The following is a 15907-nucleotide window of genomic DNA, read 5'->3' on the forward strand; positions in this document are numbered from 1 at the left end:
CAAGCAAGTAGGCTGAGATTCAGCAATCACTCTGTCTCTTACCAACATCATCATCAACATTTATTCAGTGCCTATTGTGTGCAAAGCATTGTACTGGGTGCTTGAGAGACATACCGTAGAAAACAAAACATTTATAATCTGATGGAGAGAAACTGTCAAATAAACAACAGGTAAAAGGGAAAGAATAGTTATAAATTATATAAAACACAGATAAGCAATTAAATCCCAACAAGCAGGAGGCTGATGGGGTGGCATGAGCAGGAATGTAGGAGCTTAGTCAGGGAAGGCCTCCTTGAGGAGGTGACTTTATTAAATTAGTCGAAGCATTTACTGAGCTTCTACTCGGTGTGGTGCACTGAGGTACTACAGGAGCACATGGCTTAGTGGAAAGAACGCAGATTTGGGAATCAGAGGACGTGGGTTCTAATCCCGCCTCTGCTACTTGTCTGCTGTGTGACCTTGGGCAAGTCACTTCACTTCTCTGTGCCTCAGTTATCTCATCTGGAAAATGGGGATTAAAAGTGTGAGCACCATGTGGGACAACCTGATTACCCTGTATCTACCTCAGCGCTTAGAACAGTACACAAAGTAAGCGCTTAACAAATACCATCGTTATTATTATTATTGAAGTGCAGAATAAGGATGTGACATGTTCTCTGCCCACACGGAGCTTGCACTCCACCAGGGGAGGGAGGTATAAAAATATGCATGACTAGTGTGGCTAAAATTAATAGACTGAGCAGACTTTGGAGGCGGAGCCTAGCTGTGAGGAGAAGGCATTCCAAGCAGAAGAAAAGGCCAGAGCATGAGGTCTAAAGATGGAAGAACCATAAGCAAGTTTTGCATGGGAGTGAAGAGTGTGAGCAGAAATGTGGTGGGAGAAGAATTGTTAGATAAGGGGGAGATAGCTGATGGTTAGGAGTTTTTGTTTTAAATGGGTGCAACTGGAGTCTTGGGGGGAGGGTTTAAGCGGGGAGTGATGTGGATGATGTTTGACAAGTGTACGATAGTTTAAAAAGGCTTGAGGAAGGAAAACAAGAAGTAGTAATCTACTTGGGAGGTGAGGAAAATATAAGGTATTTTGTTTTGGGCACTGGTGATAGAGTTCAAGATGCTAATGGATTGTCCATGTGGAAATGTCCGGGAGGCAGAAAGGAATATAAGGTTGTAAAGCAGTGAGATGGCAGAGCTGTAGATGTAGATTTGGGAGTCATCTGAATAAAGGTGGTAGTGGAGAGCTGATGAGCTCCCGAGAAAATGAGCATAGGGTGGGAAGAGTAGAGAACTCCATACTGCCCTTGTGGTTGACCCACCGTTAAAGGGTGAGGACAAGAAGGACCAGCAAAGGAAACTGAAAAGGAGCCGTTGCAGAGGAAGAAAGAAAACCACAAGTACTGTTGGTAGAATCAAGGCTGGAGAAGGTTTCTAGGAGAAGATGGCTAGCAGTGGCTCAAGGCAGGCGGGAGGTCAAGGTCCAGGAGGATTAGAGCAGAATGGAGCCCCTTAGACTTGCCGGAAGGTCACTGGAAACTTTGGTGAGTAGTCTCAGTAGAGTGCAGAGGGGAAGTCTATATCCAATGGCTCAGGATGAGTGAGTAGACAGGAAATGGAGGCAGTGGGTCTGTAAAGCCATTTCATGGAGTTTGCCGGACCACATGTCCAGAATCTTTTTGCAAGGGAAACCAGCACTTAGCATCTCGGGAATAGACGTGCTTCTTCCGCTTGTGCCAACTGTGGAACATTGCTCCTTTCCAGTGCCCCTGACCTTCCCATCTGAGAATGTGTGCCCCATTTGTCCCAAGTAGGTTGCAAGGTAGCCTCAGTCAAGGTTCGCTTGGTGGTTATCACCATGCTTCAGAATTCTCAGGTTCAGTCAGCAGTTAGTTGGAAGTTCTTCCCCCTACAAGGTTCCTGAAGGTCATGCTTAAGATGATTCCACTCTTTAGGAATACCCTTACCTTGTGGGACATTAACAGGCTACTCGCCTGTCTGGCCAAATTACCCTTCCAATCCCTGCGTACCTGAGATGTCAGATTCCTCTTCTGGAAGGCCCTATTTTTGGCGGGGGACACCTTCACCCCATGTCAGTGAGCTTGAGGTGTTCAAGCTCCCTTCCGTCACAATCTTCAAAGTCCAAATAATGCTCCATACCCGTCTTGGGAGTCCTTCCCGAGGTGGTGTCCAATTTCCACATCAATCTAGAAACCATCCTTCCTGCATTTCTTTCCTAATCCATTTGCCCCAAATGAAACGGCTCTCTTCACCCTCTGCTTTCCTGTCTGAATTGCTCTAAAGATTTTCAAGATAGATAAGCACCTCTTCATTTCCCAGGCCTCTGCCTTCCTGGGGCATCTTGAAATGGACTCTGGCGGAATGGCCGGGGCAAGCGCAACTTGCTTTGCTTCAAGGGGACAGGGCTAGTCTTCCCAGAGACCGTCTCTGGCTGCTCAGTAAGAGGACTGGGGCCACTATAGTGACTCTGAGTGGCAGCCCTATAAAAGATTTGCAGAACCAGCTGCGTGGTCGACCTCACCTACTTCATCAGTGATTTCTCTCTGGGAAAATCCTCCAGATGAGAGATCTCTTTTGATAGGTCCATTCTCTGGGGCCTCTCAAAAGTCTTGATTCCCTCCTCCAGCTTCAGGACCAGCTACAGAATCTACTAGACTGATCATCTGGCATGTCCCTAAAAAGGGCTACTTACTCTAACCTGAGTCCTTTAAAAGTGCGTGGACACACCAGATGATCATGTCCCCCCACTGCCCCCTCCCTAACCCTAATCCCACACCCTCTTCCCCCTCCCCATCTCTCTCTATCTTTTGAGGGCAGTGCTTTTCTTCTCTTTGTGCTCTCTTCAGCAGGGCGCCGGCTCTGTTAAGAAACTGGAGGGAGAAGGGGCCAACTTACCTAGGACCAGGGGAGGAGCAGGGGCCTGACCTCTTTCTGGTCAAGCTGCCTGCTCTCCGGGGAGGCAGCCCTTTCAAACTTTTCAAGGAGGAGTCCTGAGGGTATCCGGGTGCGGCTACCAGAGTGATCATCTGGCATGTCTACACACCTTCGGAGAACTCAGGTTACGGTAAGTAACCCCAGATTTTCAACGTTTATCGTGATGCTTTCTTCCTGAAGGAATTCAGCAGGGATGAGAACCTCCAACGTGGGTATTGCTTTGGAGGAGCCCACTGTGGCGAATTTGATTAACGCCATCAAAAGCGTGCCTGCTTTTGGCTCTCCGTGTTCCTTGATCATTTTCATCTTTTAACAGCGTTTGTCAAGTGGAAAGGCAGTGCGGCGTGGCTAATTGTGTAAAAGCCAGTATCTGGTGGTCTAATATGTAACCGTTACTAGTCGGCGTAATTGTTGCTCTCTGCCCAGACCAGGCTGGGTCTGCCAGGCCCCAGCGTGTTGGCTAGGTTTGGTCGGCATACGGCCTAAGCCGGCTGGGTTTAGGCCAGTTTCAGATGTCATTGTGGTATTCCTACAAGCCCTCTCCTTTTGAGGCTTTGTGGGGAAAGGGCTCACTCAGGTTGTGGGTCTTCAGATTCTACGTAAACTTGGGTGGAACCAGAAATAATCCCAGACCTCCTTCCCGGGGGCTGTCGCTGCACAAGTGTGGCATTTCTAAGACATGTAGGTGCCCCAAGGGCTGCTGGACTGAAAACCCCCAGCAGCCTTGGGGTAACATGGCGGGACTCTTGGGAAGGGAGGTCTGGGCCGACTCTGGCTCAGCCTGGGCTCACTTTTGATCCAGCTTGAACTTGGGCTGACCTTGTACATTGTGGTTTGGCGGTCAACTAGGGCTGCTTGCCTAGGCTGGGACTGGGTCAGACTGGAGGTTCCTTATTTCACCAATCAGGAGACAGTAAGAACAGAAGAGTAAAGTTGCGGTGATTAAAGATGAGTAAAAAGAGAGTTGGAGAGGGAGAAGTTTATTCAATCTTATGTACTTAGGCACAGATCATGTCCAGTCTGTTCTATATACAGCAACTAACACACTGTTTTTGTTTAGCCGCTACATAAAGTATCCTCTAATGGAAGACTCTTCTAGTCATCCCATGGCCAGCGGAACCTGCAATGGCTCCAGTGGAACTTTTGAAGGTAAGGATTGCTTAAATTCAGTTGCTTTGACACCACAGATGGCATCACGTTTGAAACCTGGATCGTTTTTATTTGTGCTCGAAAGCAGGATGGGGGGATCGGTGGACCTGAGGCTGGAGACGTGGGAAGAAAGAACCTCGTCCTTCCATCGGTCTCACACCCCCCACCCTGGAACGCTCCACAGCGTGCTTCTTCGCTTCGTGTGCTTGTGCCACACAGAGTGCTGACCGTGTTGGGGAGGGTTCAGTACAATAGAGTTGGACGAATGGCAGTTCTTCCTTTGTCATGTTAGAAGCTCGTATTTACTGTCCCTTTATCTACTTGGTGTACTGTTTGAATGTGGTGGTCAGAAGCCACCGTAAATACAGTGCTCTGCACTTAGCACTCAATAAATAAATGCCTTTGATTGGTAAGTAGTAGTAATGCCAAGTACTCACTGTGTGCAGAGCACCGTTCTAAGTACCAGGGAGGAGTACACAGGTGGAAATTAGATTTAGTCACTGTTCTGGGGGTTCACAGTCTAAAAATAAAAAGACATATATCTGGTGACAGATCTATAAGGAGAGATGAAACAGAATAGCACGGCTTAGTGGAAAGAGCACGGGCCTGGGAGTCGGAGGACGTGGGTTCTAATCCCGGCTCTGTCACTTGTCTGCTGTGTGACCTTGGGCAAGCCGGTTAACTTCTGCGCCTCAGTTACCTCATCTGTAAAATGGGGGTTAAGACGGTGAGCCCCATGTGGGACAACCTGATTACTTTGAATCCACCTCAGTGCTTAGAACAGTGCTTGGCACATAGGTGCTTAATACATTATCATTATTATTATTATTACTAATAAGACAACATAAAGGCAAAAAGGCCGGGTGCTCTGGCTAGAGGAACAGAATTTCAGGTTCCTCACGGCTCAAGAGTCCACAGTCAAGAACTGCAACCACAGTGACCGTCACAGTCTTCCCAAGGTTTTATGGAGATGGCACCGTGCTGCAGCTGCTTTTCTCTGTTCCCATCTGGGTGGTGGAAGGCAGATCCTATCCGTTACCAAGACCTGCCGGTTTCACCTCTACAATATCGCCAAGATCCGCCCTTTCCTCTCCACCCAAATGGCTACCTTACTATTACGGGCTCTCGTTATATCCCGGCTAGACTACTGTGTCAGCCTTCTCTCTGACCTCCTTTCCTCCTCTCTCGCCCCGCTCCGGTCTATTCTTCACTCCGCTGCCCGGCTCATCTTCCTGCAGAAACGATCTGGGCATGTCACTCCCCTTCTTAAACAACTCCAGTGGTTGCCTATCGACCTCCGCTCCAAACAAAAACTCCTCACTCTAGGCTTCGAGGCTCTCCATCACCTTGCCCCTTCCTACCTCTCCTCCCTTCTCTCTTTCTACCGCCCACCCCGCACGCTCCGCTCCTCTGCCGCCCACCTCCTCACCGTCCCTCGGTCTCGCCTATCCCGCCGTCGACCCCTGGGTCACGTCCTCCCGCGGTCCTGGAACGCCCTCCCTCCTCACCTCCGCCAAACCGATTCTCTTTCCCTCTTCAAAACCTTACTTAAAAATCACCTCCTCCAAGAGGTGTTCCCAGACTGAGCTCCTCTTCCCCCTCCACTCCCTCTGCCATCCCCCCTTTACCTCTCCGCAGCTAAAGCCTCATTTTCCCCTTTTCCCTCTGCTCCTCCACCTCTCCCTTCCCATCCCCACAGCACTGTACTCGTCCGCTCAACTGTATATATTTTCGTTACCCTATTTATTTTGTTAATGAATTGTACATCGCCTTGATTCTATTTAGTTGCCATTGTTTTTACGAGATGTTCTTCCCCTTGACGCTGTTTAGTGCCATTGTTCTTGTCTGTCCGTCTCCCCCGATTAGACCGTAAGCCCGTCAAACGGCAGGGACTGTCTCTATCTGTTGCCGACTTGTTCATCCCAAGCGCTTAGTACAGTGCTCTGCACATAGTAAGCGCTCAATAAATACTATTGAATGAATGAATGAATGGAGGTCCCTCAGGGATGTGAAAGAAAGGCCTCCTGGGATCCTGGGGAGGGGCAACATGGCAGAGTAGCATGTCAAGAGGTGTGGGAGTAGGGCAGCAGGGACCCGGAGGGGACACGGTAGCTGTCCGGCGGAGAGGTCCAGGCGCGATCGGCAGCAGCTCAAGGCCATGCGCTGTGCGGGACGTGCCGGGGACAAAGCCCAGAGAGCTGCACTGGAGAGGCTGAAGGCACCAGGAGTACCTTGGTGGAGGAGTCTGGGGTCCAACAGCAGCGGCTCTCTGCTACGAGGCAGAGCTTGGGTCTGGGTAGGTGTCTATTGGGTAAAACCTATTGAAGAGGGGTGTAATTAGTAAAGCAGAACACCCACCTCGTCTAGTGCTCTGCACACAGTAAGTGCTCAGTAAATACAATTGATCGACTGAAGCGAACAGAGGATGAGGGAGCCTTTTAAAAGGAACCTGTTTAAGTCTGAAGAAGCACCGTTTGGCCGGCTCACTGTAGCTTCAGTTATTCCGTTGAATACTTTATCCAAATATCACAATATACGATAACATTGGAAAGTTCATAGCCAATAGAGACTTTCTTCTGCGGAGAGTGGTAAGGCTGCCTTAGATTTGCCGAAATATATTAGAGGGCCAGACACACAGCATCACTACTATTCTGTGGTTCCAAATGCAGAAAAATGTTGAGGGTAACTGTGATTGCAGTGAGAATGACTTTAAACTAATGTTCAAACACATAGTAAAGGAAACTTTGTATTTTTCTTTTGTAATTGTAGTAGAAGAGATGGAACACCAGAATGAAGATAGAGAGCCGCCTACATCTACAGTGACTTGTTCATTTGAAGGCCGTGTAGAGGAAAAATTAGGAAACGATCCTTCTAGATATATCTCGAAGAAGATTACAGGCCAGATGTACAAAAAGAAACTTTTCAGCTTCAGCCTTGTGAATTCTTATGGAACCACCGACATCAGCTCTCTAGCAGCGGATGGAAAACTTCTGAAATTGAATTGTAAGCATTTCCTTTGAACTCTTGGAAGTCATTTTAGTAGGTGATATCATTTTGGCCCTCGGGATCTGATTTATTAGAAGAGATCTGCAGCCAGTTGTTTTCTGTATCAATATTTTGTATCCGGGTTTAGTCTCATGTGGAAAATGGACAACAAATCCATAGCCTGAAGTTAAAAAAGCTTTCTGTTATCTCTCGCTCCCTCCCTAACAGCTCTCTTCAGCCTTTGGCTCTCCAGTGGCTTCTTCCCCATTGCTTTCAAACTTGCTCGTGTCTCCCCATCCTTAAAAAACCCTCCCTTGACCCCATAACTCCCTCCAGTTATCATCCCATCTCTCTCCTACCATTCCTCTCCAAACTTTTTGAGCGAGTTGTCTACACCCGCTGCCTCAAATCCCTCTCCTCCAATTCTCTCCTTGACCCCCTCCAATCTGGCTTCCGTCCCCTTCACACCATAGAATCTGCCCTCTCATAGGTCACCAATGATCTTCTTGCCAAATCCAGCGGCCTCTACTCTATCCTAATCCTCTTTGACCTCTCAGCTGCCTTCGACACTGTGGACCACCCTCTTCTCCTGGAAATGTTATCCAACCTTGGCTTCACTGACTCTGCCCTCTCCTGGTTCTCCTTCTATCTCTCTGGCTGTTCATTCTCAGTCTCCTTCACAGGCTCTTCCTCTGCCTCCCACCCCCTATCTGTGGGGGTCCCTCAAGGTTCCGTTCTGGGTCCCCTCCTATTCTCCATCTACAACCACTCCCTTGGAGAACTCATTCACCCCCATGGCTTCAACTACTACCCCTGGGCAGATAATACCCAAATCTACATCTCCAGTCTTGGTCTCTCTTCCCCTATGCAATCTTGCGTCTCCTCCTGCCTTCAAGGCATCTCTATTTGGATGTCCTCCCCTCACCTCAAACATGTCCAAAACAGAGCTCCTTATCGTCCCACCCAAACTCTGTTCTCCCCCCTGACTTTCCCATCACTGTGGACAGCACCACCATCCTTCCTCTCACAAGCCCATAACCTTGATGTTATCCTTGACTCCTCTCTTCATTCAACCCACGTTTTCAATCCATCACGAAATTCTGTCGGTCCCACCTTCACAACATCGCTAAAATCCACCCTTTCCTCTTTATCCAAACTGCTATCACATTAATATAATCAGTCATCCTATCCCACTTGGATTACTGCATCAGCCTCCCTGCTGACCTTCCAGCCTCCTATCTCTCCACACTCCAGTTCATACTTTACTCTGCTGCCCGGATCATTTTTCTATAAAAATGTTCAGGACATGTCACCCCCCGCACCTTCAAAACACTCCAGTGGTTGCCCATCCACCTCCGTATCAAACAAAAATTCCTCACTATTGGCTTTAAAGCACTCCTACCTCACTTCGCTTCTCTTCTTCTACAGCCCAGCCCACACACTTTGTTCCTCTCGTGCTACCCTTCTCCCTGTGTCTTTGATCTCGCCTGTCTCACCACCGACCCCTAGCCCACATCCCGCCTCTGGACTGGAACGCCCTCCCTCCTCAAATCTGATAATTACTCTCTCCCCCTTCAAAGGCTTATTGAAGGCATGTCTCCTCCAGGTTGCCTTCCCAAACTGAGCCCCACTTTTCCTCATCTCCCACTCCCTTCTGCATTGCCCTGACTAGCTCCCTTTGCTTGTCCCTCCACCCAGCCTTACAGGACATATCTGTAATTTTATTTGTTTGTATTGATGTCTGACCTTCCCCTCCACCCCCTACCTTAAGCTAGTTGTGGGCAGGGAATATCACTGTTGTTTGTTGTATTGTGCTTTCCCAAGCACTTAGTTCAGTGCTCTGCACACAGTAAGCACTTAATAAATATGATTGAATGAATGAATGAGCTAGCTGAGTTCCTTTTGATTAGCTACCATTAAGTATTGTAGTAATATAAAACTTTGCCCTAATATAATGGGACTTTTTAAAGGAACTCTCTATTTGCTACAAGTATTTTTTCATATCTGCAAAAGTGTCAAGTGCTTAGTACAGTGCTTTGCACACAGTAAGGGCTCAATAAATACTATTGAATGGATGTGAAAAGTGGGACACAAATCATCTTACCTACTGCTCAGTCAATTTTCCCCCATATTTTCAGGCTATTTCCTTTACTGAATCTTATTGTCTATTTCCTGTGGCTCTCATTAGTAGTTTCCCCATATTTTATGAGTATTTTTATGTGGAGATACATATGGTCCTTTTGTCAACTACAGGGGATATATTCCTGAGAATACCTGTTTTGCTTCCTATGTGCCAATCACTGTTCTAAGCGCTGGGGTGGAGGCAGGCAAATCAGGTTAGACACAGTCCTTGTCTTGTATGGGGCTCACAGTTTTAATCCCCATTTCACAGATGAAGTAACTGAGCCACAGAGAAGTTAAGTGACTTGCCCAAGGTCACACAGCAGACCGGTGGTGGAATCGAGACAAGAACCCAGTTCCTTCTGACTCCCGGACCCATTGCTCTTACCTCTAGGCCAGGCTACTTCTCAAACCTGTGGTTGGAAAACCAATGGTTTAAGGAATAAAGGGTGTTATTGCCCTACCTCCATGGGATGAGATTGAAGGGATGCAAACAAATTCATGAGTATTCGAAGCCTGTTTCAAGAAGATGGTGCTTTTCTTTTAAAATTTTTGTATGGTACTTAAGCACTTACTGTGTGCCAAACAGTATACTGAACAGTGGAGTAGATGCAAGATAATCAGGTTGGACACAGTCTCTGTCCCACGTGGGGCTCACGGTCTAAGTACAAGGGAGTAGGACCTTTTAAATTTTACAAGTTAGTATTAGTTAACTAAGCACTGTTAACCAGTGGTAATTATTTTAAGCTTAAACATCAGTTCCCTCTAATATTGATTAGTGAATTTCTGGATTTAATAATGGAGAGACACAGTGTGAGCCCAGGAAAGTGATAGCCAAGTTTGAGCTCAGTCTGCTTGAAATGACGTTTTCCATGGTCGTGGAAAACCACAAGTAGTCAAAACTGGCACACTGAAAACTGGCAAGGAAAACATGTGCAATTACCAAAACCTGCAGCGTGACATGGACTTGGGAGTCAGAGGGACCTGGGTTCTAATCCCAGCTCTGCCACTTATCTACTATGTGACCTGGGCCATGTCATTTCACTTTTCTGGGCCTCAGTTACCTCATCTGTAAAATGGGGATTAAGACTGTGAACCTTATGTGGGACAGGGACTCTGTCCAAACCACTACCTTGTTTCTACCCCAGTGTTCAGTACAGTGCCTGGCACATAGTAAGCACCTAACAAATGCAGTCATCATCATCAAAGTCGTACGAACGACCATATAGCCAGGGAAAGTCACTAAAGTCAGAGTGGTAGACTAGCATCCTGCAAGACCCCACAGGAGAGAACCTCTCAGGAGTTAAACAGCGTGGCCGAATGGAAAGAGCCCGAGCCTGGGAGTCAGGTCCTGAGTTCCAATCCAGGTTCTGCCTGCCGGCTGACTTTGGGCAAGTCAGTGAACTTGTTTGTGTCTGTTTCCTCATCCGTAAAATAGGGCTTAAATTCCTGTCCTCCCTCCTCTTTAGACTGTGACCCCCATGTGGGACAGGGACCATGTCCAACCTGATTAACTTGTATGTACTCCAGCACTTAGAACAGTGCTTGTCACATAGTAAGTGCTTAACAAACATAGTACAATGCAGATGTAATAATAATAGTTGGGTAATCCCAAATTACACTGTGTGTCTTCCCTCCCCAAGAGATCATTCCTGATACTGACGGTATCAGAAGTACCGATAGAGCTAAAGGAATATCAAAAGTACCAATAGAGCTAAAGGAACTGACATAGAGGAATGATTATTGCCCATTACTGAGTAGATGATTTACCGCTGGAACAGGATCTCTGCTAGTTTTCGGGTCAGATATGAAACCAGGTTGTCAAGGGATTCTACGTGACCCCAGAGCTTTTTCCCTAGAGTTTGGCGATTAAAGACGGGGAATAATTGGCTTGGAAAGCAGAACGAAGAATTAATAGCCTTATTGAATGTCGGTTGGGTAGGTGAGAGTAGGGTACCTTGAGTAGCTAGCCTTCCTAGTTTTCTACAAGGAAGTTTTGACTCGCAACCCAACAATAGACGTAGTCCTTCCTTGACTGACCCTCACCAACCAAGAAGAAAATAAGTCCATCTTTCAGGTTCATCCATTCATTCAATTGTATTTACTGAGCACTTACTATGTGCAGAGCGCTGTACTGAGTACTTGGGAGAGGACAATTCCTCAATAAACAGGCACATTTCCGGTCCACAACGAGCTTACAGTCTAGTGGGGCGGGACAGACATTAATATAAATAAGTTACAGAGTTGTACGTAAGCACTGGGGGACTGGGAAGGAGGAGGTGAACGTAGCGAGCAAGTCAGGGCTCTGGGTGAAGCAGAAGGGAGCAGGAGAAGAGGAAAGGGGAGTTGAGTCAGGGACTGCCCCTTGCATTGGAGGAGATGTGTCTTCACTAAGGCTCTGAAGGGAGATGGAGGGGAGTAAGTTGTCCGTTGGATTTGAGGAGGGAGGGGAGTCAAGATGTGGGTCAGGGATCGATGGTGAGATAAACGAGGCCAAGGCACAGTGAGAAGGTTGGCATCAGCGAAGCGAAGCGTGCGGGCTGGGTTGTAGTAGGAGAGTAGCGAGTTGAGATAGGAGAGGGCAAGGTGATCTAGTGCTTTGAAGCCATTGGTGAGTTTTTTTTTGATGTGGAGGTGGATGGGCAACGACTGGAAGTTTTTGAGGAGAGGGGAAGTGCCCTGAACGTTTCTGTAGAATAATGATCTGGGCAGCAGAGTATAGTATGGACTGGAGTGAGGAGAGACAGGAGGCGGGGATGGTCAGCTGATGCAGTGATCCGGGCGGGATAGGATGAGTGGTTGTATTAACGTGGTAGCAGTTTGGATGGAGAGGAGAGGGTGGATTGTAGCGACGTTGTGAAGGTGGGACTGACAGGATTTAATGATGGATTGAATATGTGGGTTGAATGAGAGAGCGGAGTCGAGGATACCGCCAAGGTTATGGGTTTGTGAGACAGGAAGGATGGTGGTGTCCTCTACAGTCATGGGAAAGTCCAGGGAGGATAGGGTTTGGGTGGGAAGATAAGGAGCTCTGTTTTGGACATGCTAAGCTTGAGGTGACGGGAGAACAGCTATGTAGAGGTGTCTTGAAGGCAAGAGGAGATTCAAGACTGCAGAGAGGGAAAGAGATCAGGGCTGGAGATGTAGATTTGGGTATCATCCGCATGGAGGTGCAATTTGAAGTTATGGGAGTGAATGAGTTCTCCAAGGGGATGGGCGTAGACGGAGAATAGGAGGGGACCCAGAACTGAACCTTGAGGGCCCTCCACAGTTAGGGGATGGGAGGCAGAGGAGGAGCCCCCAAAGTTGAGCGCATTACCTGCTGCCCAGCCGGAAATTCCCCTTGGATACCTGGCTGATATCCAGACCCGGAGGCTAATGCCAGTGTGATCTCCTGGTACAGGATCTGCTATTATGGAGGTAGATAATTCATTTAGAAGATAAGCCATTTTATCTGCAAAGTAGTTGGGAAACTTAGAAAATGATTCATTTAGCGAACTTTCTGCATACAATGTAGATTCATCAGGCTGTCAACAGTCTGTACTGGTCCTAGTGACCGTGAATACTGAGGAAACGGTGGGGCCAAAAATCTTGCTTTTGACTTCACCATAGCCAGAGGAGAAGCGTTTCACTGATGCTTCATTTCAGAGTTCTGCGCTGATAGTTCCAAAGATTTGGCAAAACTCGAAATATCCAAAGGTGAAAAGAGTTCCTGTCGTGAGGTTTAAAGTGGGCAGGGGGTATGAGGCTAGGCAGATTGAGGCTGTATAGGCTCAAGGGAGCTTTTGAATTTGATCCCCTATTTTCCCATAACTTGAAGAGAAAAGCTTTCTTATAAATTGTTTTTCGCCTAGTCATTTTGCTGCCAGTGAACAATAAGGGGATACCTTGTAGAACAGTGCTTGGCACATAGTAAGCGCTTAATAAATACCATCATCATTATTATTCTCTTTTACAGCTCGCTCCACCGTTGCCGTTGATTGGGATTCAGAAACCCGGTCTCTCTACTATGATGAACAGGAATCTGAGGTCAGTAATTTTGGGCCTTAAGTTTCGCACCCTGCTGGATGCCGAAATACGATATAAGAATGGACCAGATAAAACATGGATTAGGATTCTCCATCCTGGGCTTATAGCTGCTGTTGTCACCATTACATTTGAAATGACAGGACAATCTTCAAATCAAGTGACAGTGCAACACAATTTCCCAGCAAATAGTATTAAGCAAGTATCCAGTAGCCCTCGTTTTGCTGGCTTGTCACGCGTTTCATCGGAAACGTCGTAATGAGCCGGCAGACGTATCCAAACCAGAAGGCCCTATCATCTAGTTGAAGTAGTTTCCAACTCCACACTAAACACAGTGAATGCTTTCCCAACAGGCCTATGAAAAAGATGGGAGTATGCTTCAACCCCAGAAGAAGAAGAAAGCTCCAGTGGCCCTTAGAGATTGTATAGGCCTCTTTACTACCATGGAAACACTTGGGGAGCATGATCCCTGGTAAGTAGGTCCCATACTTCTGTGGCAAATGAAAATGTCGGTGCTCACTTCCGTTACATGGGCGTCAGAAGTAGAAGACAGAGATGCTGTTCTCAAGGCCCTCAAAATCTACTGGGGGAAGGTAGACCCACCATAAAGATATATAGCACAGAGAGCGGCACATAGTGATGCAAGCAAGCATTTGAAACCGATTATGTAACTACTCCTATTCATGTCTGCCTCCCCCTTTAGACCGTGAGCTCGTTGTGGGCAGGGAATGTGGCTGTTGTTACAGGGTACTTTCCCAAGCTCTAAGTACAGTGTTTTGCACAGAGTAAGCTCTCAGTAAATAGGAATGAATGGATGCTGGTGGCTGAGGGCATTAGGGTTGGGTAGCGTTACACCGGAAGGCTTTGTAGAGCAGGTGTGTTAGCAGTACAGTTTTGAAAGAGGGAAGGGATAGGTGCAGTCTGGTGAAGAGGAGTCATGTGGGCATTCAAGGTAGAAGGAGGGATGTGTACGAAGGCAAAGGAGGTGGGAATGTCAGGTGCAGGAAGAGGGCAACAGATTCATTTAGTAGGGAGGAAAAGATGAGCTGGAAAATTGTAGGAAATGAGAATAGACCAGGAAGTTTTTTTCAGGGTCTTAAACGTTACATCCCTCGGTTTGATCCAAGCAGCAGCCGGGCACCACTTTCCTCTTTTGAGAAAGGGGAGTGATGTCATCAGGCTGATAGGAGGAAGGTCACTTTAGCTGATGGGATGGCTGGATTAGAGTTGAGCAGCAGAGAGTTCAGTAAAGAGTACGTCTAGGTGGGCAATCTAGTCCTGCTAGATTTTAAGGGCCTTGAAGGAAGGAATTTTGCCTTTTCTCTCCACCCAAACTGCTATCACGTTGATCCAAGCACTTATCCTATCCTGTCTTGACTACTGCAACAGCTTCCTGCTCTCATGGGTCTCTCAGTCTGAGGGGAAGGGAGAACAGGTATTTTAATCCTCATTTTATGGTGAAGAAACAGGCACAGAAAGGTGAAGTGACTTGCTCCAGGTCACTCAGCGGGCAAGTGGAAGAGCTCTGGCATTAGGAACCCAGGGGTCCTGCCTCGCAGGTGTGTGCTCGTTCCGCCAGGCCATACTGCTTCCCATTTGCCCCCAACCCATTCATTTTCACTGAATCAATTGCTACTATAACACAATTTCCCATGACATGAGTTTCTCCAAGAACACAACCCCTGCATTATAGGAGAGCTCCTTACGCCTCAGTCTTTATGTTATTTTTAGTAGCGGCTTTAGGGAGGAAACGTGTGAATGTAAGTCCTGGAATCCTATAAACCATCCAGTTCCGTTCACACTCTGACCTTTTGGGGATCTTGTAAAATGGAAAAGATGAATGGCTTTCCCCCAACATATATTTGTAATACGTGCTTACCCAAAATTTTCAAAGAGAAAGGGCTGTTTGCCATAAGAAAAATGATCTTTTCATGTTGCACAGATTTCAAGTCTGTCTTTTTGAAATAATGTCAAAATCAAAGACCCCATCTCCCCCCGATAGATGAATCCCTTTAACAAGGAGTTGAATGCGAGTGTGTGTGTTTCTTCCTCAGGTATTGTCCCTATTGTAAGAAGCATCAACAAGCCACCAAGAAGTTCGACCTCTGGTCCTTGCCAAAGATCTTGGTGGTTCATCTGAAACGTTTCTCATATAACAGATACTGGAGAGATAAACTTGATACCCAAGTTGACTTTCCCATAAGGTAAGATTCTTCGCTTCATCACAACAGAAGGCCTTCTATATAGTAATCCCATCCTGATGCCATTTTTTGGAGATGTACTTTAGAAAAGAGTGCCTCCCCGCCTCCCCGGTCACCAGGGCTTCCGAGGGCCCCGTCGGGGTGGGGCAGAGGGTCAGAGAGCTGGCGTTTTGGCGGTGGTAGTTGCTCCCCCGATGGGTTGCTTTCCAAGTGGCAGCAGCCATTACCGCAGATCCCGGCCCCAAAGTGACAACTCTCATCCCCTCCAAGGTGGCTCTGGAACTCCGGTCCCCATCTCGTTTCTCAGTGGCTGCTGGCCGGCTGAGAGGTGGAGGCCGGGGAGATGGAAGGTCCCTTCACAGGGCTCTGAGGCTGGGGGCAAGAGCAACTCCCCACCCCAGCCCTGCCCCTGCCCTGCCCCAGCTACCTTCCCTGCCCCAGAAAGCTATGGGAGTTGAGCAGATCTCCCCCACCCCCAG

General features: G+C 47.6%; 1 protein-coding gene across 5 annotated transcripts in view; it reads left to right on the top strand.

Annotated features, from left to right (window-relative positions):
• USP4 (ubiquitin specific peptidase 4) overlaps nt 1–15907 on the top strand; it is a 50315-nt gene that overhangs the window by 32382 nt on the left and 2026 nt on the right. For 3 of the 5 annotated variants that reach the window (XM_029050907.2, XM_029050908.2, XM_039910183.1), the window contains 5 exons: nt 4007–4095; nt 6865–7098; nt 13160–13230; nt 13581–13699; nt 15282–15431. In XM_029050907.2, coding sequence (XP_028906740.1) covers nt 4007–4095; nt 6865–7098; nt 13160–13230; nt 13581–13699; nt 15282–15431 — 663 coding nt within the window. Of the gene's footprint in view, nt 1–2858; nt 3077–4006; nt 4096–6864; nt 7099–13159; nt 13231–13580; nt 13700–15281; nt 15432–15907 lie in introns of those variants that run through there. The other 2 variants (XR_003754510.2, XR_003754511.2) reach the window with 2 other exon arrangements.

The sequence above is a fragment of the Ornithorhynchus anatinus genome, chromosome X1 (genome assembly GCF_004115215.2).
Source record: "Ornithorhynchus anatinus isolate Pmale09 chromosome X1, mOrnAna1.pri.v4, whole genome shotgun sequence".
NCBI lineage: Eukaryota > Metazoa > Chordata > Mammalia > Monotremata > Ornithorhynchidae > Ornithorhynchus > Ornithorhynchus anatinus.